Source organism: Triturus cristatus, chromosome 4_1 (genome assembly GCF_964204655.1).
Source record: "Triturus cristatus chromosome 4_1, aTriCri1.1, whole genome shotgun sequence".
Lineage (NCBI taxonomy): Eukaryota > Metazoa > Chordata > Amphibia > Caudata > Salamandridae > Triturus > Triturus cristatus.
In genome coordinates, this window is record NC_140585.1 from 250,221,840 (window position 1) to 250,247,714 (window position 25,875).

The 25,875-nt window shown below is 45.5% G+C and overlaps 1 protein-coding gene across 6 annotated transcripts in view; it reads right to left on the reverse strand.

The window, feature by feature from the left end:
• Positions 1–25,875, reverse strand: part of CNOT4 (CCR4-NOT transcription complex subunit 4) — a 753,420-nt gene that overhangs the window by 79,650 nt on the left and 647,895 nt on the right. The window contains exon 12 of one of the 6 annotated variants that reach the window (XM_085651991.1): positions 19,206–19,396. The exons of the other annotated variants lie outside the window; for them this stretch is intronic. Within the exon in view, the coding sequence (XP_085508117.1) occupies positions 19,317–19,396 (80 nt within the window). The 3' untranslated portion in view covers positions 19,206–19,316. Of the gene's footprint in view, positions 1–19,205; positions 19,397–25,875 lie in introns of those variants that run through there. 6 annotated transcript variants of the gene reach the window in all.

The window sequence follows — 25,875 nt, forward strand, 5'->3', positions numbered from 1 at the left end:
CCACTTTCACTGCTGCGGTCAACAAAAGGTCTAGAAGGTCCTCATCGTGCTCTGATCTTAGTTCTGCGGTAATAAATGCGGTGGCGAGTGAGGCAAACTCAGTTTTTAGTGTACAACCCAGTATGTTTTGAGAGTTGGGCATTGGTAGATAAGGTGTGCTAGGTCCCCTTTTTCCTTGTTGCAGTTCCAGCATAGTGCATTGTCCCTGAGCCCTAGTGAGAATAAGCATGCCAGGGTCCAGAAAGCCTTATGGAGTAGCCAGAACTTTGTGATAGGACCGGGGATATTTTATTGCGTGATGCCGAAGCCCACAGTGTTGCCACTTCCTATGCGTTGAGTGTTTTTGGATTGAGTTCCACAATAGTTAATTGTCTTGCTGTTAAATTTGGATGATTTTGGCCGTAGTAGCTTGTAGAGGTGTGAAACCTGGTGTCCTAGTCTGTTTATGTTTGACATGTACTGGGTGATTGGTGGCTGCGCGGGCGATAGTTTGATTTTGGACAGGATTGTTTTTATTTTCAGAAAGCTGTAGAGTTCAATGTCAGGTAGGTTATACCTTGCCTTCCGAGCAGCAAAAGTGACAGGATATGCCCAGTCTTCTAGTTGGTATGGGTGGTGGATGACTTTCTCTATCCATGTGTTGAAGGTCAGGAATTTCCCCTTGTATAAAATCTTGCTGTTGGCCCAGAGCGACTAACTTAGAACCCCTGATGTTGGTCTCCATTTTCTGATCTATCTTTAGCAAGGCAATCTTGTGTTTTTAAAGATGGAGCTGGTGACGTGGGTATGTTTATTTGCTGTTAATAGCGCCACAGGGTCCAGGTTGTTCAGGATGGCCTTCTCTACTTGTAGCCATACCGGTATATAACCTTTCGGGGGTGAAATCCAGTAAGAACCCTGCCTTGCCAGGAACGCTACTTGGAATTCTCTGAAGTCTGCCAAGTTAACTCCTCCTAGGTTTCTCTCTAATCTTTGTTTTTTTATACTTATACTCGCTTTCTTCCCCCGCCAAAGAAATTTGGAGATCAGATTGTCTACCTTGCGGTGAAAATCATCTGTGAGTAGGAGTGGGAGCATGCTGATCAGGTAATTAATCATTGGGGTGATCATCATCTTGATAGTCTCCATTCACCCCCACCATGTTATGAATTTGGGGGACCAAGCCTCCAGGAGTTTCTTCATCTTTTCCAGTAATATCTTCTCGTTATGGCCTAGTGTGCTCAGCAAGTCACACCCAAAGTGTATCCCTAGATATTTGATAAATCCTGTTTGCGAGACTAGACCTGACCCCCTAGGATATCCCTAGAGCAGTGGATGTTCAGTTACATTCTGATTTTTCCGTTGAGCTTGTACCCCGAATGTCTGAAGTATTTTTCTATGGTGTCCATCAGGGCCTCAATTGTGTTTTTTGGTTGCTCCGCTAATATTAGTATATCATCCACGTACGCGGCAAGTTTTATTTCAACTCCATTAACATCCACCCCTTTAATTTTCGAGTTTATCTTGATGTCCTGGATCAGTGGCTCCAGTGCCAACAAGACTAGCGAGGGGGACAGTGGGCAGCCCCGTCTAGTGTCACGCTGTAGCGTGAGTGGGTCTGAGAGTGACCCGTTGATGACAATACAGGCTTTTGGATCCCCAATATAGGGCCATCACCCTCCGTATATATCCTGCCCTTAAGTTGAAAGATTGCATGCATTGCTCCAGGAAAGACCAATAGACTCTGTCAAATGCCTTCTCGGCATCCAGTTTAAGGGCTACTGCTAGTTCTACTTTAGTGGCCGTGTGTTCCAAAATGTGGCAGAGAAGTCTAGTGTTGTCGTTCGACATCCGTGTACGTAGGAAACCCACCTGGGAGTTGCTTTTCAGGTTGGGTAGGACAGCATTGAGTCTGGTTGCTAAGATTTTTGTGTATATTTTACAGTCTGCACTGATAAGGGAGATGGGTCTGTAGTTTTTGGGAGATTGATGGTCCTTATCCTCTTTAGGGATGACCATTATGTGCTTTCGCCATGGATTGAGAGACAGTCCCTATATCTGCGCAATGGTTATAGACCTGCTTCATGGTACACTTCAGCTGGTCTAGGAAGGTTTTGTAACAGGTGGCTGTGTACCCATCCGACCCTGGTGCCTTGTTATCTTTCATAGATTTAACCGCCATTTCGATCTCAGCGACGCTAATTTCCTGACCTAATCTCTGTGTCTCTTCTCTGGCTAGCTGTGGTAGTCCAAGTCTGTTGAGGTATTTTGTGCATGCCTCTAAATCCATGGTCTGTTCGTTTTTGTAGAAATCCTGGTAGAACTCTTGAAAAGTCTTGAGTAAGTCTTTGTGTCTTGTGTGGGTTGTTGTTGTTTGAATCTGATGAGATGGTAAATTGATTGCGTTTGTGTTTTAGGTAAAAGGCGAGCAGTTTTCCGGCTTTGTTTGCTTCGCATAGGTTAAGGGCCTTGTATTTGTTAAACCACAGCCCCGCACTTTCACTCAGGATTTTGTTGTATTCATACTTTTTTTTGGTTAGGTCTGCTAGAAGTTTAGTGTTTTGAGTGGATCTGGCATGGGCCGTATCTAGGATCTTAATGTCTTGCTCGAGCTGTGTGAGGTGCAGGTTTGCGTTTTTGTTTATTTTGGCTTTTATTTCTATTATTGTGCCTCTAATGGTAGCCTTCAGGGTGTCCCATAATGTGGTAGTCTCCGGTGAGTGGTCGTGTCTGAGGTAGTCCGTTATGGCCTCCTCAATCTTTTCCTTGTTTGCAGGGGGTGTTAGGACATCGCTATTAAATCGCCATCTACGAGGGACGGATACGTTGTGGCAGTCGCTCAGAGTTAGACTAATACATGAATGGTCTGAAACTAATCTAGGCGCTATCTCGGAGTGTTCTATTAGATGTGTGTGAGGGACTGTGATTAGTATGTAGTCTATCCTGCTGTATGAATTGTGTGGGTTGGAGTAGAATGTATAGTCCCTAGTGTCTGGGTGTTGGAGGCGCCATGGGTCCTTAAGGTTGAACTTAGAGCTTACATTTTTTAGTATGGAGTGTGCGTTCGTCAGTGGATATTGGCAGGATGACTATTATATGGTCCAGTGGGGTATTAAAATCCCCCCACCACCATGAGGTCGTCCTGGGGAGGTATCTAGTTTGTGTGATACACCCTCCCAGAAGGATGGGTCATCCGTGTTTGGGCCGTATGTGTTAGTTACGTGAATTAGCTCCTCTCCCCTTCTCAGATGTGTAATCAACAGCCTCCCTTCTGCATCGTGGTATTGTGATTCTAGGGTTAGGTTGGATCTTTTAGATAATAGTGTGATGACCCCTCGCTTCTCTCTCTCGGCAGGTGAGCAAGCCATCTGGGATAGCCAGTTGCCTTTCACAAGTTTGGCATCCTCCAATGAGAGCTTGGTTTCTTGTAGTAGGATTACATCTCCCTTAGTTCTAGCCTATCTTCAAGTCAGAAGCCAGGTTGAGAGTATTACTATGGGCCATTATCTATGTTATCGCATGTCTGGTGATTCACCTGTAGGCACCAAAGACTTGGGTATATTGTCTCCGGGGCCTGACTCGGAAGGCGGTATTTGCCGCCCCCCGATCCCCCAGTGCTGTATAGGTGTCGGTTGCTTGTGAGCTGCATGTGGGCTGGATTTCGGATGTGTGGGTAGATATGTTGGGTCCCACAGATATGTGGGTTAGTATTTTTTGCTGGCTCCCTTGTGTAGATAGAAAAGAGGTGAAAGTGAAAAGGAAGATAGTAAATATAGGAAGCAAAAAGCTCCCCCCCCTTCAAAAAACATTGTATGTTGGGCGTGTGACTGCCGGTCAAATTTTAGGTTTGTGAGTTTGGGGATCATGTCTTCAATATAGGACAGGCATGAGCCTGCTGTGTCTTCGGCCCCCTGCGGCACTCCTAGAATGCGGATGTTCCCTCGCCAGTTGCGGTCTTCCAGTTCCGCCGTTTGCCTCTGGAGTGTAGCTGTAAATTTGTCAAGGTCCCCAACTTGTTTGAGCTCAGTCCTGCGTTATTCTTTGTTCCGCCGCAGCGAGCCTGTTAACCGTGTGCAGGTCCGCCGTGACCATCTCCAACTGTATGGAGTCTGTGGTCTGCTTCATGGTCTTGGCCAGATCGTGGACATCTGCCCGTTTTTTTAGTATCATCTCTAGGGTCCCATTTATGTCTGGTTTCTGCTTGATCGGCGAGTCTGATACCGCAGGTTCTCCTTTGTTCTTTTTCAGCTGCTGTTGGAGTCTCGATTCCCTCTCTGTCATGTTACCAGTCTCGGGTTCTCCTTGGTGATGCAAAAGTACTCTCCCTCGGTCTGCTATTGGCTTGTTTTGTATGTGGGGCAGGTTTCTTTGCTGGTCGCGCTCGTCCTCCACTTTTGCACCCCACTGTGGTGGGCGCCTCAACGCCACCTCTTCCTCCTGGGGTAGAATCTGGTGTCCTTCAGCTTTGCATCTGTTGATGAAGTCTTGGGGGAGAAGGGCTGTGCCTGGTTAGCCCCCCTTGCCTGGTTGAGAGATCTCCCCTCGGTCTGGCCGACTTGGGTTGGTGCCACCAACTCGTCTCTCAATAAGTTCTCCGTAGTCCGCTATTCTGTGAAAGTGGCTCAGTAGGGGTTAGATGGCGCTCGCGGGGAGCCCTGGCAGCTGGAGCGCTCACCGCTCTTTGTGCCTGTTGTCCGCCAGTGCTCCCTCTTCTTTATATCTCCCACATCTTCCCCATAGGCCGAGGCTCGCTCTTAATGCGGGGGGACTGCGGGTTGCTGTGAGCTGCTGTGTAAGCCTTTGTTCGCCCGCACTCACTTCAAATCTCTTGCTTCTCGAGCGTAGCTCAATTGACCAACCTGTTTTTCAACAGTGCGTGCAATCCAGCTGTCCCCTTCACCGTTCTCCATTGTCAGAATGCGCTGCTTTCGCTAAGGGACCACAGAACTTGGATGGTCTGGGCTAGGCTGTGCGTGCTTTTATTCTTTTTAGAGGCAGTGTGTTAAGCATTCTTTTTTTATTTTCCCTTTTTTGGGGGTCTTTATTTGCAAACTTCAATCCTTTAGCCGTGACCCTCCCATTAAATCACTGACACCGCTGGAGGTCCTCTGCCTCAACTCGCCACGGTCTCTTCTCTCGGCTCCTTAAGGAAATGGCGGCGCTGTTATTCCAGTCCTCCTTCGGTTTAGTTTGTCTCTCTCAGATATGTCTCCCGCTAGTTCTGCGCCTTGGGACTGCTACAGGCACTTCACCCCCGGTGCCCCCCAGGTGAATCCGCTTTGTAGGAGAGAAGTGCAGGCGGTGGTGCGGTGCAGATCCCTTTCCGAGCCGCAGCGGCTTTACCGGGTCCATGGATCTTTAGCGGGCACCGCCCCCTCTCCCTCTTTTGCCTTCCTATGTGTTCCTCAGTAGCTCATTCGTGCGCTCGCTTCTTTGAGCTCCACTTACTTCCCCCTGAGGCTTGCACCCTGCTACGTTCATCTGCTACTTGTCCTGTGCCCATAGCATTCTATGTCTCAAGCGGTTACCTCCTGGACCTCCCGCAACTCCAAATGGCACGCTGGCTATTCCCTTATTTCTTTTCCCTTTCGGTGCCTCTCCTCTGGTCCTCCGGTCATTGGTTTCTCAGCATCTGGGCAGTTAGGGACCGCCACAGAGGGTGATGGCGCTTATTGATCTCCAGGTTTCGGTTCATCCACCATCTTTTCTGGCTCCAGGTCCGTACCATTGATTTTCTCGCGTAAATCCTGCCTTTATCATGGCTCGGACATAGGTGTCTGTAGCTGCTGTTGGTATTCAGACGTGCTTAGGGGGATTTTAGCATATTTTTGCTCAGGGCTTCTCTTGGGATCGACGTTCTTTCGCCTCGATCTGACTGAGCAGCAGACTCAGACAGCCATCCTTCGTGCCAATTTGTGTAAAAAAAAAAAGAAAGTCCTGCTCTCTGCAGCCTGATGGCAGGACTGTGTGCTAGGCGTTGCCTAGAGCCCCAGCCCTCCAGTACCAGCCCCAGGCTTCTCAAGACTCCAGGGCTTGGCTGCTGCTAGTGTCTGTGTCTCTCCGGGCCTTGGACAAGCAGCAAGCCAGAGCCTGGAGCATTCAGTTGCTGCTGCAGGGACGTGCAGTGTGTCCATGAAGGCCCGCTCCCAAATGGAAGGAATATGCTATTTACCAGTAAGCATCTGTTCTTGGCAGGTAGAGCTGCAGAGCTACACACTATACATAGATCGCCATCAGGTGTTGTGCCCGGATGTTTACACTTTTTTTGGTCCTGGAAAGTCTTTGGAAGTCACGAGATAGGCGACTCCTCCTTAGGATGCTAGAGCGCATGGGCATCGGCTCCATCCTCAGATTGTTTTTCGCCAACAGGGAAATGATGGAGCTTAGTAAGAAACAGGAAATATGCCCATGTATGGTGTATCTATATAAGATCTTACTAGGACAGACAAAGGTAGGGGGGCTTGTGTAGATCTGCAGCTGTACATGCCAAGAACAGATGCATACAGATAAGTAGCATATTCCGTTCGAGGCATATCAGCTGCAGATTACACACTATGCATAGATTGTATAGCAGTACCCCTCCTTAGCGGTGACCACCAGTATCTGTTGCAGTAGCTTGAAATAGTGTTTTGAGTACAGCCTGGCCCACACTAGCTTGTTGTTTTGTTTGCACATCTACACAATAGTGTTTTGTGAATGTGTGCAGTGTAGACCATGTAGCTGCTCTGCAGATATCATCTAAAAGAATGATTCCTAAAAATGCCATTGAAGCCGCTATCTTTCGTGTAGAGTGGGCTTTAGGAGGAACCGATAATGTACGTTTTGCTTTGTGGTAACAAATCTGTATGCATTTGACAATCCACCTAGCTATCCCAGATTTAGATATGGGGTTGCCTTTGTGTGGTGGTGAGAAAGACACGAATAGTTGCTTGGTCTTACGAAAGGGTTTTGTCCTCTATGTAGTAAAGCATTGCTCTTTTGACATCTAAGGTGTGAAGAGCTCTTTCTGCGACTGTTTGTGGCTGCAAGAAGAATACAGGCAGCTCTACAGATTGATTGAGGTGGAAGGGAGAAATAACTTTAGGGAGGAATTTAGGATTAGTTCGGAGAACAACTTTATTAAGATGCATCTGGAGAAAGGGTTCTTGAATGGTTAGTGCTTGTAGTTCACTAACTCTTCGTAGAGAAGTAATGGCTACGAGGAAAGCAGTTTTCCATGTTAAGAATTGTAGCTCACATTTATGTAGCGGTTCAAATGGAGGCCCCATTAGTCTTGTGCGAACGATGTTTAAATTCCACACAGGGGAAGGTGGTACTCTGGGGGGGAATTCTCTTGAGTCCCTCCATAAAGGCCTTTATGGCAGGTACTCTGAAAAGTGAGATATGCTGTCTATTTTGTAGATATGCTGCTATGGCAGCAAGATGCAATCTGATAGAGGTATAGGCTAGGGTGCATCTTTGGAGGTGTAGTAAGAAGCCTATGATGTGTTGGATAGACACATCTAGGGGATTAGTGTCGTCGTTATGGCAGTATACTACGAATCTCTTCCACTTGGCTGCATAGCACGCTCTAGTGGTAGCTCGTCTATCTTCTTTGATGACGTTCATACAGTCAGGAGGAAGGTTAAGGTAACCAAATTCTAGGATTTCAGGAGCCAGATCGCTAGGTTGAGCTGAGCTGCGTCTGGGTGTTGGATCTCTCCATGGTTCTGGGTTAAGAGGCGTGGAGAGAGGTGTAGTTTTTGGTGCGGCACTACTGAGAGTTCCAGCAGTGTGGTGTACCATGGCTGTCTGGCCCAAGTTGGAGCAACTAGGATGAGCGTTAATGAGTGTTGCTGTAGTTTGCGCACCACTAGCGGAAGGAGTGGGAGAGGCGGAAAAGCGTACGCAAATCTGCCTGACCAGTTCATTCATATCACATTGCCTTTGGACAATGGGTGAGGATATCTGGCAGCGAAGTTTGGGCATTTGGCGTTTTTTTGGGTGGCGAAGAGGTCTATCTGTGGTTGCCCCCAAATCTGAAAAAACGGTTGAAGAACTTGTGGATGAAGTTCCCACTCGTGGTTTTGTTGTGTTTGAAGGCTCAAGAGATCAGTTATTGTGTTTCGGACTCCTGAGACATGTTGGGCCAGGAGAAAAATGTTCTGAGGTATAGCTTACCTCCATATGCTCTGTGCAAGCTGAGAGAGCTGCAGAGTGCGTGTCCCGCCTGGTTTTGGGATAGAATACATGGCTGTCATGTTGTCGGTGCGGACTAAGACAGTCTTGCCTGATATTTGTTTTTTAAATGCTTTTAAGGCTAGGAATATGGCTAGTGACTCCAAGTGGTTGATGTGGAGTAACTTTGGTTGAGGTGTCTACCTGCCCTGCATGGTGTGATGTAGTAGGTGAGCTCCCCAGCCGGAGATCGATGCGTCCGCTGTCATAACTATTTGGAGGAACTGGCTCGAGGAACGGTCACCCTTTGGAACGGTTCTCGGTGTTCCACCACTGCAATGGGTACGACCGTCTACCAACACCAGATCTGTTAGCTGACCTTGAGCCTGGTTCTATTGGCGTGCTAAGCACTCTTGGAGAGGACGCATCTGGAGTCTTGCATGAGGCACTATGAATATGCAAGAGGCCATCATCCCTATGAGTTGCATGAACACTCGAGCTGAAAGAGAGTGTTGCGGTTAGAATCTGGTGAGAAGAGCTTGGATGCCCGCTATACGGGAGGGACTCGGGTAGGCGAGCGCTTTTGAGGTGTCTATTGTGGCACCGAGGTACTGTTGCGTGTGGGACGGTTGCAGCTGGGACTTGGTGTGATTTATTGTGAACCCCAGGTCGTGAAGTTGTTGAATAGTGGCTCGAGTGTGTTGTACACACTGATTGTACGATTTGGCTTTTATAAGCCAGTCGTCTAGATATGGGAAGACGTGTATGTGTTGTCTCCTTAGGTGTGCTGCCACTACTGCTAGGCGCTTGGTAAACACTCTTGGTGCTGTGGTGACTCCAAATGGGAGTACTTTGAATTGGTAGTGCTGACCGTTCACTACGAATCTGAGATGTTTGCTGTGAGCGCTGTGAATGGGAATGTGGAAATAGGCGTTCTTGAGGTCTAGAGTAGCAAGGAAGTCGCCCTGGGAAAGCAGAGGGAGGACCTGCTGAAGTGTGACCATGTGGAAGTGGTCTGAATGTATGTATAGGTTTAGGGGTCTGAGGTCTAAAATAGGCCTTAGAGATCCATCCTTATTTGGTATGAGAAAATATAGGGAGTAGACTCCCTTGTTTTGTTGGTGCAGGGGAACTGGATCTATTGCACTTTTTTGTAGGAGGGAGATTACCTGCTGCTTTAACAGTAACAAATGTTCTTGTGACATTGGACGGTATTTGAGTGGTATGTTTGGGGGTGTAGATGTTAGTTCGAGACAGTAGCCTGATTGAATGATTTTTTGGACCCACCTGTCTGAAGTGATGTTTATCCAGGCAGGGAGAAATTGGTGGAGTCTTCCCCCGACTGGAGTGGAATAGTCAGGGGGAAGTGGAGGGAAGTCATGGGGTAGGTGTGGAGGCAGAGCGGGAGTTGTTTTTGCCTCTGCCTTTGCTGTTATTTCCCCTGTAACCACCCCTTTGGTAACCTCTAGCAAAGGTGGATTGTGCTGGAGCTTTGTAAGAGGTGGAGGGGCTATCAGAGGAGTAGCCTCGATGGGTGCTTCTAAAGGATGAGCCACAAAAGGACCGTCTGGGAGCTTGCGATTGCGAGGCTCCCATAGATTAGATAGGAGGAGAGGCCTGGAGGGATAAATATCGTCTTGTGGGGTGTAAGGGACATCTGGGACACTAATCATCCCAGGGGTCAGGGGAGCCAGTAGGAGTAGGGTCCCCAAGGGGTTGATCGTCCGCACCTCCCCCTGCATCATCTGGGGTGTTGTGATCATCATCATCATCATCTATTGGGGTAGGTGATGGTGTGGGAGAGTGGTGTGGTGAAGGAGAAGGAGGAGAAGGAAGAGGAGAAGGAATCCTTAATGGAGAGGTAGCAAAGTCTCTTCTTTGGTGGCGGTGCGGGCGCAGGCATTTCTAGTGGTCTTTTCTTGATGCGGAGCATTAAATGACCAGTGTTAGGATCCTTTATTAAAGTCCCTTGGGTAGGATCTGGACGAAACAGTTCATCTGTGCGAGACAGATCCTTCGGAGCCGAGGGCTTCGGTGCTGTACGTTTTTTGGGCGTCGACTCGGTAGCGGTTCTAGGCTTGGAACCGTGTAGTTTTGAAGTGTCTTTATCAGTTGGAACCGGTTGCTGTTTTTTCAGTTCCGAGGTCTTTGGCTTGGAAGTATCGGGGCCTTTCGGTGGGCGTTTTTTAGCCGGCTCAGAGGGTGTTATCATGTGGAGGAACTGGTGCTAGCCTTCGACGCAGAGTGCTTCGATGTGGGAGCGCCTTTTTCTTCGGTGCCGGATGTTGCTTTTCGGTACCGAGGGTAGGCTGACCCGAGCCAGAGTCGCTTAAAGACTTACTAGGCTTCTTTACCGGGCCCGAAGGCAAGGCATGAGAAGGAGTGTCTTGGCATGCACCTGGGCCCGAAGGTGGAGGTGGTACCGAAGCCTTTTTTGACGGTGTCAAGGAGGGCGTGGGTGGGGGTCGACGTCTGTACTCACGGCCCTTTGAGCTGGAGTGAGGTCTTCGACGTCGGAATCATCTGCTTCGGAGGCGCTGATAATGGCTTCGACGACTCAACCCTGCTCCGGAACATAGACGCCCTCTTGAAAGATGTCGTTGGGGATCGAAGAGGACGAGCGCGCCATTGTTCTTCGAGCTAGTCGGTCCCGGATGGTTTTTTTGGAGCGGAAGGAGGCACAAGCTGGACAGTCTCTGGCCTCGTGCTCCGGTGAGAGGCAGAGGTTACACACCTCATGTAGGTCGGTGTGGGGAAACTTCAATCCACATCGAGGACACTTTTTAAATGGCGGTCTTTCCATGAGCCGGAGATGAGGACCGGCTAGGCCCGAAGGCCTCCGTCGACGACCAGAATCGAAGACTTCGAAGTTGAAGGGTCGTGTGTGGCTGGAAATGCGATCGAAAACAATACCGTTGAGATGGGAAGGATTGCACGTCGAAAGAGAAAACCGTTAATGGTTCCGAACTGGAACGCGAGAACACATCCGAACCCCATGGCGGGAAAAAACAATGAGGATGGAGCCGATGCCCATGCGCACTATGATCCAAAGGAGGTTGAAAAACAATTGTAAGATGTTATAAAAAAAAAAATAATAAAGCGACCAATATCATAAAGGCACAATGGCTCGCCAAACGTTTGGTATACGTAGCAGAAGAACAAGTTACTTCCCTTTGGTAACGCTCTTTCGGCTAGAGACTATTTAGCTACAGATTCTTCACCTTATGAATATTTCCTAGGCATAAAACTGGATCAGGAAACTTTTCAGCAGTACTATTGCGCACCAGTAAGTGAGTGGCGCCAGTAGGCACCACACAGACGCCATTACCGCTCTGGAAACGACGTGCAAAGTCTATGTAGCTGCCACTCTAGCACGCTCACTTTAGTTGCTATCAAGATGCCACCTCCCCCAACCCCTGATATGCAGAGCTCCAAAAGCAAAATGGTGTGACTAGTTTACTAATTCCTAGACTTAGGCTAGAGGCCAACAGCAGAATGGGGAGGATAGGAAGATTAATGACCTACCGCTAGATGGAGTCTACCAGAAAGAGCATTACCATTACTTGTTAAACTATAATAGGGGCTCAAGTAGATGTCTGCCCCAGCTTGAAAACCTCCACAAGTACATAAGTCTTGACCTCCAATGTAGGGAGCTGGAGGTCAATGACTTCGGCCACCCTACGCATAACCATTGTGTAAGGAACACTCAATTGCAGTGCCAGGCAGTGAGAGGAGCCGATACCAGTATCCAACTGGTACTAAGTAGTGGAATCTCCTGCTCACTAAGCATCAAACCATTAAGGGAAAAAATAGTGTTTCAAAATAGAGGCGCTAGACAAGAACAATACTGGTGACAGCTACACACATAAACCGGGTGACTCGTATATCATGTCACGGACTTTGAATCATAAATTGTCTTCACACGTCTTGGAGTCTTTGGGTAATTTTTTCTCCATTTTATAGGGCCTGTCATAGGCTGTTTCACACACAGCTCCTGGAAAAACAGTACTTTACCGTTATAAGTTTGATACTCATTTACAAGTTGAATTTTGGAATATTAAATAGAAGGTAGGTCACATTATTAAGGAAAAAGGCGGGGTTGCAATTAAGTTTAAAACAATTTTAAGTACTGAGTGACAAAAACTATTTACATTTTATTCAAACTATAAATTTAAAGAACAGTTACTTCGATGCTAGGAGATTATTAGATAATATCTTGAGAGGACCAAGTCAATAAATATAAATACATGGAATTGTAGACATTGTGCACAAATTGCCACTGACAGTTTCCATAACTGTACTTTTATTTGATTGTAATTTGAGGTACTAAATATGCAAGTGGTGCACATGTAAACTAGAGGCCAAATGTCTGAATTATGTGGTTTATTGTATTAGATAATTTAGTAGTTGCAAAGCAAAATCTGCTCTCTCTCGAATGTACTAACAAGAGTTAGCATATTTTATGAAAATGATACGAATTAGAAGTGATGCAAGTTATATAAATAATGTAAATGAACATCAACAAGTCTCTTATGTATTTGTGTCCTTTTTGTGTTATATCGTATCCTTATGCCCGGCGGAAGACAACCATATGTCTAAACACATGTTGGCTACAGCAAAAGAAAGAAGATTTAATTATTTTATCTGAGAAATGTGTAAAATAGGAGCTATAAACCTGAATAGACAAAGAGAAAAAACAGGATCTGAAGTGGTCAACAATAATCTGGTTAAGGCAAATTGAATAAGGAATATGCTACTTACCAGTATGCATCTGTTCTTGGCATGTAGAGTTGCAAATCTACACACTATGCATAGACTGCCATCTGGTGTCGGGACTGGATGTTTGCACTTTTTTTTGTCCTGGAAAGTCTTTGGAAGTCATGAGGTAGGTCACTCCTCCTTTGGATCATAGTGCACATGGGCATCGGCTCCATCCTCAGATTGTTTTTCACCAGCAGGGAAATGATGGAGCTTTGTAAGAAACCAGGAAAGATGCCCATGTACGCTGTATCTAAATAAGATAATACTGGAACAGATGAAGGTAGCCGGGGAGGCGTGTGTAGATCTGCAGCTCTACGTGCCAAGAACAGATGCATACTGGTAAGTAGCATATTCCGTTGAGGCATATGAGCTGCAGATTACACACTATGCATAGATTGTATAGCAGTATCCCCTCCTAGCGGCGACCACCAGTATCTGTTGCAGTAGTTTGAAATAGTGTTTTGAGTACAGCCTGGCCCACACTAGCTTGTTGTTTAGTTTGCACATTTACACAATAGTGTTTTGTGAATGTGTGCGGTGTAGACCATGTAGCTGCTCTGCAGATATCATCTAAGGGAATGTTCCCTAAAAATGCCATTGAAGCCCCTATCTTTCGTGTAGAGTGGGCTTTAGGAGCAACAGATAATGTACGTTTTGCTTTGTGGTAGCAAATTTGTATGCATTTGACAATCCACCTAGCTATCCCAGGTTTTGATATGGGGTTGCCCTTGTCTGGTGGTGAGAAAGACACGGAAAGTTGTTTGGTCTTACGGAAGAGTTGTGTTCTCTCGATGTAGTAAAGCAATGCTCTTTAGACATCCAAGGTATGAAGAGCTCTTTCTGGCTGCGAGAAGAATACGGTCAGCTCCACAGATTGATTGAGGTGGAAGGGAGAAATGACTTTGGGAAGGAATTTAGGATTAGTTCGGAGAACAACCTTATTATGGTGCATCTGCAGAAAGGGTTCCTGAATGGTTAGTGCTTGTAGTTCGCCAACTCTTCGTAAAGAAGTAATGGCTACTAGGAAAGCAACTTTCCATGTTAAGAATTGTAGCTCACATTTATGTAGAGGTTCAAATGGAGGACCAATTAGTCTTGTGAGAACTATGTTTAAATTCCACACAGGTGAAGGTGGTACTCTGGGGGGGAATTATTCTTTTGAGGCCCTCCATAAAGACTTTTATGGCAGGTACTCTGAAAAGTGATAGATGTCTATTTTGTAGATATGCTGCCATGGCAGCAAGATGCAATCTAATTGACGTGAAGGCGAAGTTGCATCTTTGGAGGTGTAGTAAATAGCAGATGATGTGTTGGATAGACACATCTAGGGGATTGGTGGTGGTGTTATGACAATAGATTACAAAACGTTTCCACTTGGCTGCATTGCATGCGCTAGTGGTGGGCCGTCTAACTTCTTTAATGACGTTCATACAGTTAGAGGGATTCTAGGACCTCAGGAGCCAGATCGCAAGGTTGAGCTTAGCTGGGTCTGGGTGTCGGATCTCTCCATGGTTCTGGGTTAAGAGGCATGGAGAGAGGTGTAACTTCTGGTGCGGAACTACGGAGAGTTCCAGCAATGTAGTGTACCACGGTTGTCTGGTCCAAGTTGGAGCAATTAGGATGAGAGTCAAGGAATGTTGCTGTAGTTTGCGCACCCCCAGTGGAATGAGTGGGAGAGGCGGAAAAGCATACGCAAATCTGCCTGACCAGTTCATCCATATCACATTGCCTTTGGACAATGGGTGTGGATATCTGGTGGCGAAGGTAGGGCATTTGGCATTTTCGTGGGTGGCAAAGAGGTACATCTGTGGTTGCCCCCACATTTGAAAAAACTTGCGCATGAAGTTCCCACTCGTGGATCTGTTGTGTTTTGACGGCTCAACAGATCGGCCATGGTGTTTTGGACTCCTGGGACAAGTTGGGCTAGGAGAAAAGGGTTCTGAGGTATAGCCCGCCTCCATATGTTCTGCGCTAGCTGAGAGCTGCAGAGTGTGTCCCGCCTTGTTTTTGTATGTAGTACATGGCTGTCATGTTGTGTGTGCAGACTAAGACCGTCTTGCCTGATATTTGTAGTTGAAATGCTTTTAAGGCTAGGAATATGGCTAGTAACTCCAGGTGGTTGATGTGGAGTAACTTTTGTTGAGGTGTCCGCCTGCCCTGCATCGAGAGATGTAGTAGGTGAGCTCCCCAGCTGGAGAGCGATGCGTCCGTTGTCATAACTATTTGAGGAACCGGCTCTAGGAACGGTCGTCCCTTGGAAAGGTTCTTGGTGTTCCACCACTGCAGAGAGCGATGAGTACGACCGTCTACCAACACCAGATCTGTTAACTGACCTTGAGCCTGTTGCATTGGCGTGCTAAGCACTCTTGGAGAGGATGCATCTGGAGTCTTGCATGTGGCACTATGAATATGCAAGAGCCACCATCCCTATGAGTTGCACGAACACTCGGGCTGGAAGAGAATTTTGTGGATGGAATTTGGTGATTAGAGCTAGTATGTTTGCTATCCTGGCAGGACTGGGGCATGCTAACGCTTTTGAGGTGTATTGTGGCACCAAGGTATTGTTGCGCGGAACGGTTTTAGATGGGACTTGGTGCGGTTTACTGTGAACCCCAGATCGTGGACTAGTTGGATAGTGGCGCGTGTGTGTTGTACACACTGGCTGTACAAGCTGGCTTTTATGAGCCAGTCGTCCAGATATGGGAAGATGTGAATGTGCTGTCGTCTTAGGTGTGCTGCGACCACCACTAGGCACTTGGTAAACACTCGTGGTGCTGTTGTGACTCCAAATGGGAGTACTTTGAATTGATAGTGCTGACCGTCCACTACGTATCTGAGATACTTCCTGTGAGCGGCGTGAATGGGAATGTGGAAATAGGCGTCCTTGAGGTCCAGGGTAGCAAGGAAGCCGCCCTGTGAAAGCAGAGGAAGGATCTGTTGGAGTGTGACCATGTGGGAATGGTCTGAGTGTATGTATATGTTTAGGGGTCGGAGGTCTAGAATAGGCCTTAGAGAGCCGTCCTTCTTTGGTATGAGAAAATACAGGGAGTAAACTCCCTTGTTTTGTTGGTGCAGGGGAACTGGTTCTATTGCAGTTTGTTGTTGGAGGGAGATTACCTCCTGCTTTAGCAGTAACAAATGTTCTTGTGACATGGGATGGTATGTTTGGGGGGTAGATGTTAGTTCAAGGCAGTAACCTGATTAAATTATCTGTTGCACCCACCTGTCTGAGGTGATGTTGGTCCAGACAGGAAGGAATTGTTGGAGTATTCCCCCGACTGGAGTGGAATGGTCTGGAGGAAGTGGAGGGAAGTCATTGGGTGGGGGTGGAGGCAGAGCGGGAGTTGTTGGTCTTGCCTCTGCCTTTGTTATTGTTTCCCCCTCTTTGGTAACCTCTAGTAAAGGTGGATTGGGTGGGAGCCTTGTAAGAAGTGGAGGGGCTATCCGAAGAGTAGCCTATGGGGGTGCTCCTGAAGGATGAGCGACGAAAAGAATGTCTGGGAGCTTGCGACTGCAAGGCTCCCATAGATTTAGCTGTGTCGGTATCCTTCATTTTTTCAAGGGATACGTCTACATTAGAGCCAAATAGGTGTTGCTCATCAAATGGTTGATTGAGAATGGAACTCTGGACTTCATGTTTCAAACCTGAAATGCGTAGCCAGGCATGCCTACGCAGAAGGACACTGGTGTTTATTGCCCTAGAGGCAGTATCTGCTACATCCAAGGCACAACGGATGGAGGTGTTAGTAATGGTTTTACCTTCTTTTATGAGTTAATTGGCCATATTTTTGTACTTGTCTGGGATGTGCTGCATTATGGACTCATGCTCATCATAATGTGCCCTGTCATACCTAGCTAACAGCGCTTGAGTATTTGCAATGCACCATATGTTTGCCGCCTGTGACGCCTTTCGTTTGCCAGAGGCGTCCAGGAGTTTAGACAACTTATCTGGTGGTGGTTCGTCACCTGATGATTGGGAATTGGCTCTTTTTCGCGCACTGGAGACTACAAGGAAGTCTAGTGGTGCGGGGCCTTTAATGTAGGCTCGTTCATTATGGGTAGCCTTATACTTCCTCGATTCTAGGGTTGATGACTCGAGCCCTGACCGGGTCTTTAAAGACCACTGGTGCATGCTTAATGACCCCTTTAAGCATGGGTAAAATTGTGGTGGACTTGTGTGGTGTCAAAAGTGTCCATGAGAAAATCTTCCTCCACAGCGTCTGTGTGTAGATCAACCCTGTGGTACTGAGCAGCTCTGTGGAGGAGCTGGTTAAAGCCGATAGTGTCCTCTGGAGGGGAAGGCCTGGAGGGATAGATGTCCTCTTGTGGGATGTAAGGGACGTCTGCGATACTATTATCACCCAAGGGTCTGGGGAGCCAGTAGGAGTAGGGTCCCCTAGTGGTTGATCGTCCGCACCTCCCCCTGCATCATCTGAGGTGTTATCTCCTGGAGTAGGAGATGGTGTAGGAGAGTGGTGTGGTGGGGGAGGAGGAGGAGGAGGAGGAGGAGGAACAGAAGGGATCCTTAATGGAGAGGTAGCAAAGTCTCTCTTTTTAGGTGGTGGAGCCGGTGCAGGCGTATCTAGTGGTTGCTTCTTGAAGCTAAGCATCAAGTGACCAGTCTTAGGATCCTTTACAAGAGTTTTTTGGGTAGGATCTGGGCGAAACAGTTCTTCTGTGGGAGGCAGATCCTTCGGTACAGATGGTGTTGGTACCGTAGGCTACTTCGAAGCAGACTCGGTAGCGGTTCTGGTTTTGGAACCGTGCGGTTTTGCAGTGTCTTTGGATGATGGAACCCGTTTCCTCGGTTCCGAGGTTTTTTTGGCTTCAAAGCATGGGGGTCAGGGCCCTTTGGTGGCAGTTTTTTGGTCGAGTGTGTTGTCGGTGTCGAGGAGCCGGTGCCAGTCTTCGACGCCGAGTGCTTGGGTGTTGAAGCAGCGGTTGGCGTGGATGAGGAAGACTTCTTTTTCGGTGCCGAAAACATCCACAGGCACCGAAAAAGAAGTCTTCCTCATCCACGCCGACCGCTGCTTCAAAACCAGAGTCAGCTGAAGGCTTAGTAGGCTTCTTTACCGGGCCCGGAGGCGGGGCATGGGAAGCAGTCTCGGTGTGCACCTGGGCCCGAAGGTGAAGGTGTGACCGAAACCTTTTTAGATGGTATCGAGGGGGAGTTGGGGTCGGCGTCTGTACTCACGACCCTCTGTGCTGAGTGATGTCCTCGACGTCTGAGTCATCGGCTTCAGAGGCGCTGACAAGGCCTCCTCGACCCGCCCCTGCTCTGGCACATAGACACCCTCTTGGAAGATGTCGTCGGGGATCTAAGACGACGAGCGAGCCATGGTTCTTCTTGCTAGTCGGTCCCGAATCGTCTTCTTGGAGAGGAAAGAGGCGCAAGCTGGACTGTCTCTGGCCTCGTGCTCCGGTGAGAGGTAGAGGTTACACACCTCATGCAGGTCGGTGTGGGGAAACTTCGACCCACATCGAGGACACTTCTTGAATGGCGTCCTTTCCATGAGCCAGAAGATAAGGCCCAGGTAGGCCCGAAGGCCTTAGTCGACAACCAGAATCGAAGACTTCGAAGTTGTTGAGAGTCGCGTGGATTGGGAGAACGCGATCGAGACAATGCCGTCAAAAAGGGAAGGAGTGCGCGTCGAAAGAAAACCGGTAACGGTTCCGAACTGGAGCAGGAGAAACACATCTGAGCCCAATGGCGGAAAAAAACAATCTGAGGATGGAGCCGATGCCCATGCGGACTATGATCCAAAGGAGGAGTCACCTACCTCGTGACTTCCAAAGACTTTGCAGGACAAAAACAAGCGCTAACATCCGGGCCCAACACCAGATGGCGATCTATGCACAGTGTGTAATCTGCAGCTCATATGCCTCGAACACAAAGTTAACTATTTGTGGAGTAACATCATCCCTTGGAAACAGGGAGCTTGGCTTTCTGAGCATCTTTCGCGCTGGGTCTGAATTTCCATTATTCCCTACCTTAACACAGAAAACATATAATAATGTTTGAACCTACCGTTCAAACCGGTTGCGTATACTGATATGGTATAATATTACTGCCCATGCATGTCTACCAATGCACTGTTTACCTATATAGTTGGTCTCTTTGCTTTGTGTATGGTTTTAATCCCTGCCTTGAACAGAAGTGCTGTCATACTAAGGTAAAGTAAATTAGGTTGATAAGGATGCACGTTATACTGCCAAACCCATTTAAATTATTAGATAATCTTAGACTCTAAATGTCGTTGAATGCAAACAGGGCATGTACCAGACTAAAGATTACCGCAGGGTCACAGTGTCGGTCAAGGAAAATCTTTATTGTAGGTTACAGGAAATCCAGAGTAATCACTAGAAACAGTGCTCTTAAAAATATTCATTCCTTTAACAGCTGCCTCAAGATGATTGAGTCACCTCCGCTGATGCCGTCCTGCAAAGGCCAGGCTCTTCACCAGGCTCACTCCAGAGTTCCGTTGGGCTCTACTTCCTCCTGATAGAATTAGGTAGATAAGGACATAATGTTATGACATTTTCCCTCATTGGACTCTCTCCTTTAAAGATGTGATCCTCAACCCTAGCCTTTCACTCCTCTCGTGACCTTGGGACCTTTGTGGAAAGAATGTGGGTTCCCAGGTGGTGCCTGTTTTCCCCATTTCTTCTAAAGGTATGAGAACTGCCATTGAGTCAATCCCATCCTATTTCCCTCCTCCCCAGGGTTATTCTGTAGAAGACATCCTGTTTGCATGGCCACACTGGTGAGGGTGTGATCATGCATGGCTTGCTAGTGGCAGTTGGACCAAAATGCACAGACATCAGATGCAAAGGACAGTAGGGTTACGATATTTAAGATTCCAGAGGGGAAGTCCCAGGGATTCCGAGAGTGTTACACTTGGGAAATGCCCTTTTAAGGTTGTCAGGTGTCTACCTCCCATAAAGGTCAAAACTGTATGATACAAGAATTTATCTCGAGCATGGGAGCTCTGCTGATGGCAGGATCAGCTTGGGGAATACCCCTTCCCAAGTATCATGGATTCCCCTCTAAGAGCATACAATTACTGTTTATTTTTTCTTAAGCCTTACCCCTGTCTGGTTCTTCTGTGGAAAAGGAGTAGTCTTGGGACAAGGACACTCGTCCGTGACATACAGGAAAAATTAAACACATTTGGACAGCAAGCCCCTCTTCCCCACTTTCCTCTCGGAAACTGATGTACACTCTATATTACCTCCCCATCCACTGCAAGGGTTAGCAACACATGGGCACAGAAGGGGAGGGAGGTGCAACTACCCAGTTGTAAGACCACCAGAAGAGGCATGGGCATTCACTAACAAAGACTTGAGGAAACATAGTGATTCCATTGGATCATTGTGCTTAAGTGTAAATCCCTAATCAATTCAAAAGAGAACCCATGCAACAGCAAATCCCATTTAAATCCAGACCAGGGATGGATTTTCTCTTGGAAACGTGACATACTCACACTAAGGCAAACAAGACAGCAGGGTGGCATATAGGTCTGCACAAACTGTGCATCAGGAAAGCTGTCAGCTAACCTGACTTGCAAATAAATAGATCAGCAAAATTGTAAACATTTAAATTCTAGATGCTCAGAAGCTATTTTAACAACTAACGGTTTGATCCGAATGAAATATCTTAACCTGGGCTGGAACAGAAAGTTTACTGTGAAACTTAGAGTAGCATTATAAATCTAGTACTCTACATCATATAGTGCATCAAGAATACTGGTAAAAATGCATGCAGGAGATATGACATCTTTTCAAAAATGTACTAGAATTCACTCTTATTAAAATCCACATCCTTACATTACAAGGCACTGTCAGTTTTCGGTCTAAAGAAAAAAGCATTCTCTACCCTCCAACACAGAGGGAATATGCAGAGGAATACCAACAGCATCAGTTCACACTAGACTAGCACCAATCACATGAGGCAACTTGTTTTGGCTTTATGCTAGGTCATAATGTAACATCACCAACTCTCTGGACAGAGGTGGCATTCTTCTCTGTCTTTGCACATAACGTAGGTGTAGTTTTATCAATCTACATAGATCTGTGGAAATGCAAATCCTTGTGCTCCAGCACACTGATGTGCCAGTCATTTTGTCCTAGACCTAATGAACACAGTCTAATGTTTCAATTTGAAAAATATAGCTCAAAATCAGTACTTTAAAATATGTTATACTTAGTTTAAATATATCTACTTAAAAAAAAGAGAAAAAAGTGAAAAGAAATGTGTCTTGGCCACAACTTAAGACTATTACCATTACCTAACTTGTAACAGTTTACTGTACTAACTCCAATCATAGTCAATTTGAGCCAAAGAGCAAGCTTAAGGTAATCAAAAGCTGTGAAAATGGTTAAAAGTTCAATGACAAACCTCTCCACCACCCAAACACCAAATGTTTTATATATATGTTTTTCAAACTGAAAGTTGTCAACTGATTTTCTCCTCAAAATTTTTCAAACTCTTAAACATCCTAATCAACAGTTCATTAATAGAAACATTCTCGTGATATGCTCCACAACAACGAGCGAGTAGGTCACAGTATTACTTAAAGAAGTTGAATAATCCTTCCACTACACAAGTGGGATCTCCTTTTGTTACACCAGATGTGGCAACAACTGCTGCGGTAACAGGAATGGAATCCAATGGGTACCCTTTTTCTGAGACCATTTGTTTAGATGTGAATAAGGTGTGAAATCTTGTAATGGCATCACTACCATACATTATGTTATTAAGAGTAGGAAATCTTAGGTTTGCTCTTACATAGTACTAAGAGATCAAATCAATCGATAATAAAGCATACATGACTAAAATTCCATCAAAACAAGTTGTGCTACAAATCTGACATCTTTCTACCACGGTTCTTAATCAATGCAAAGGCTTACTTTTTTCACCTTTTCTTTTTTCCATTGAACATTGTAGGAAATTAAATCAACTGGCAAATTTTTGCTTTTATTGAAACAATTGATCTTCTAGTCAGTCTTGCTCACCTCCCTCCCTCCACAAAAGGTGCAGTCGTAGCTCTGCTAGCTTTATGAAATGATCTGAGATTATTCTTAGATCAAAAAAGGAGAGGAGCCTTGATCTTACTTGATAAGTGCAGCAACTGTTACTATGTGCTACCAACACACTTTAAAATGATAGACCCATTTAGGTATTTGGAATGAAACTTTGTCTTAGCGTACCTCTTTTTGACAAGCAGACCGTAAGCTATCAATCTTCCTACATCATTCGTCATTCAATGTTGTTTCCTGAAGAATTCCCCTTACTTAGTCCTATAGTTTATATTTCTCATCACTCTGGCTTCTTCAGTTAACCTATTTGCCTCCTTCTTGCATTATGCAGATGATAGCCAAGTCATTGCTTCATTAAACAATAAGCTCGAGAAACCCCCAAGAAAAGCTGCATACTGGCCTGTCTGTATTTGCCACCTGGAAGGTAATCAATTCCTTAAAACATGACTGCAATAAAACCAATGCTTTGATTTCTGAGTAACTTCCCTCAGGTGTTGTCATTGGTGGCCTGCTGAACTTGAAACGCCTCTTACTCTAGCCAAGTCTGACCAGGATCTATTCTTTTCTGTGCAAGTCAATTAGGTTTTATCTTCACGCATTACATGCACATGCAGATTACCAGAGATCATTTCTCTGCTTTCACCTATAAAAAGTATGTAGTCCAGTGTAAATGTTTGTTTAAATTATTGTAATCCACTTTATCTTGGCCTTCTTGACCATCTCTCATTGGCTCCAATAATCCAGAATGAAGCTACCCAACTCATCCTGAGTCTGTCTGCCCGTTCCCAAGTTTAATCAAATTTGGCAGCACTCCACTAGCTTCCAGTGGCCAACTATACAATCTTCAAAACATTACATATATGCTACTGTGTCCTCTATTCATACCGTGCATCACCCTTTAAATCTATTTTGGAGCTATGTGCTCAGTTACAACTAATGTACTCATTCCTACATTCAGAAGATGCAGATTAGTGGCTGCTCTTTTTAATTTCTAGCTTCAAAAAATTGGAAGGCTCTTCCATTTCATCTTTAGTGTGACCTAACTATCCCACTTTCAGTAAGAATTTAAGAACATATTTTACTATTCCTATTCTACCGCTCAGCACCAGGATGCCCTAATTAAGCAATAGTGCGCTTAAGAAGTTATTTTAATTTTGGTGCGTAACTGAAGCAGTGTTCATCAGGGAACAACAACTGAGAGAAACAGACCGGTGGTTTTCAGCGTAACCAAAAACAAGACAAAATAATATTTGATGTAGTGAAAGTTTGTTCAACCTTGTAGGATCCAATCTGGAAAATCTTTGGACACTTGCGAGAGATAATGCGTCAGAAGCCAGGAAAGGGATGGACTGGAAGACTTAAAAGTCTCAGAAGGATAAAAAAAAAAATGTTTTCATATTCCTATTCAAGGGTCAATCCCAACACATTTCTGGATCAAATTAAAAACACACTATTGGAGAAGGACACAAGAAATGAATTGAGGTTAATGTTTCGTTGACTTTTTGCCTAACACCAGGTTTCTGTCAACATTTTGAATTCACTGCAGCCTAGTAATTCTCTTCTGGGGAGTCTGGTCTTTTGAAACAATTGAGATATTTAAATCTCAAATTAAAGGACAATACTGCTACATTCTCGTCTCAAAGGAATCAGAGAAGAATACACTTCAGTTTGCCGATCTGATAGTACAGGATGTGCATGTGAAGGTAGTCCAAAAATGTGGGCTGAACCTAGACTAATCCTATTTGCTGGTTTCAAAAACAGAAAGTTAAGGAAAAAATCCTTCTAATTCTTTTGTTTGTTTAGTGAAAACACTGTATATAACATTGGAGAAGAGGTGATATAACCTTAACTGGTTCACATGCATAGTAACTATACATACATAGAAGCAGTTATTTTCTACTAAACAAGGCTCTGCAGAACATCGAAACCGACTTAGGGAAACAGATCAGACTCTTGACAGCTCCACATACCATCAAAGTGGAGCCTGAAATCTAATTACATAATTGACAATATATGGGCCTTACACATACCAAAATATTTCAAACCAACTACTTGCTGAATGCATAAGGTCACTATCTAAATGGTGCAAAATCTATGGCATAAAGAACAATGAATTAAACAAATTAGTAATTAAGTGAGAACTCAAACAATGAGGGGATAAAATAGTCTGGACTCAAAATCCAGCTGTTAATCTCTTTTCTAAATATTTTGGCCATTGAACCTTCGAACACTGAACAATAGATGAACTTTATTATAATTGGTAGTTGGACCATGAAATCTTAGTGAATTTCTGGAACATTGGTTTGAAACCAAGCTACACTTTACCATCTGTCAAAAGGGAGCAAACCGCATTCGGTGCTGAATTTGGGAATTACATTTTGAAAAAACAAACTTGGAAAATAAATGCTCAATTAAAGTATAGGATTCAGTGTTGCACTGTGTTTGGGCTGCTACTGGAGAGGAGGTAAAGGTCAGTGTTAAGTTTGTCTCATGCTTAGGCTAGAGATCAGGGTTAATGTTAGTGGGACATGGGTAAAACCTCATTGGGTTATGAACACACTTCACGCTAATGTGAATTCAGGATTGAATACTAGGGTTAGTGATGTGTGCATGTTCATGATCAGTGCCCGAGTGAAAGATGAAGTTAAGGCTGAAGATAGAATTAATGTTTGAACTGAGGTAAGGGTCTGGGGTTGGGTTACAATTAGGCTAAGAATATGTGCTATTAGAAAGAGAAATAGGGTCATCATTAAAGTTAGACTAAAGTACAACATCAGGGTTACCATAAGGAACAACACTGGCATTAGCATGAGGGTTTATAATTGTAGGATAAACAAAGGCTATTTTCACACCTGTTTTCAACACAGCTAGTGTGTTTTATGTTGCATTCTTTGTGGTAAACTAGCGCGCTCCAGAGCAGATTTTCAAATCAATGAACTTAAATGTAAATAAGATCCATAGCTTGGCTACTGTAATTCAAAAACACTTATTTTTAGTGCAACATTCCATCCATGCAAGCAATGACAAGACTAACGTGATTACAGGTAGATAATCTCAAGTCAAATTACAAGAAGCTGAGGCATGTCAGTGTAGAGTTGACCTGCTTCTTAGGTCTCAGCTCTAGATGGCACGCATGCGCAGTCTCGAACCGAGACATGCTGTATCTACTGGTGTGGGCTTCAGCCCGTCCATAGGCTTGCCATTTGCTGGCACCATTGTTGCTCCATTATGAGTGCTCCCCATTTCTCAAGAGCATCCATAAGTCATGCTGCTTCCAGTGTTTAGCCCTTCCCAAAAGCAACACCCAACTTATTTTAACCATACGCAGCGGTCATTGAAGGTCTTTGTTTTGGGACTACTTTGTGCGCGTTATACACCCCGTCTGCAGAGGCAGTGAAAACAGCAGTGATCCCTATTTCTTTATCCCCAGCTGCTGCTTTTCTTCCCCACACACCCTATGTGCTACCTATATATTAGTTTATACCTTATTGAGCAGCTGGAGTAAGGTATTGCACTTTCCTTTGTGGTGTTATTAGCTTAAACCAAATCATGTTTGTCGACTTTACTTTAAAATAATGCACTCGCCTTCTTGCTTTTTTTCCCCCAGTGTATTTTAATTTTGTAGTCTAATTCAGTGACACTATGCTGCCATATAGTGTTTAAATATTAGTTACGAGTAGACAAAATGATCGCTAGCCCCAGCATATTTATTTACTTGGATAGATATTTCAGTAGTTCAACTACAAATGGCTCATTTCTCACTTTCTTACCTCCCTTTCCCGTCTACCTGCGCCTTCAAAATCGCCCCACTCGCCCCTTAACTCTTCCTGTCACTCTTTCTCTCCTCCCTTGAGAACGCATAAAGTGCTGCAGTTTACTTTGTCCGAGTTACTGCAGTGCACAGTGTTTTCTTTGCCTATCATTTCCCTGGATCCCCAG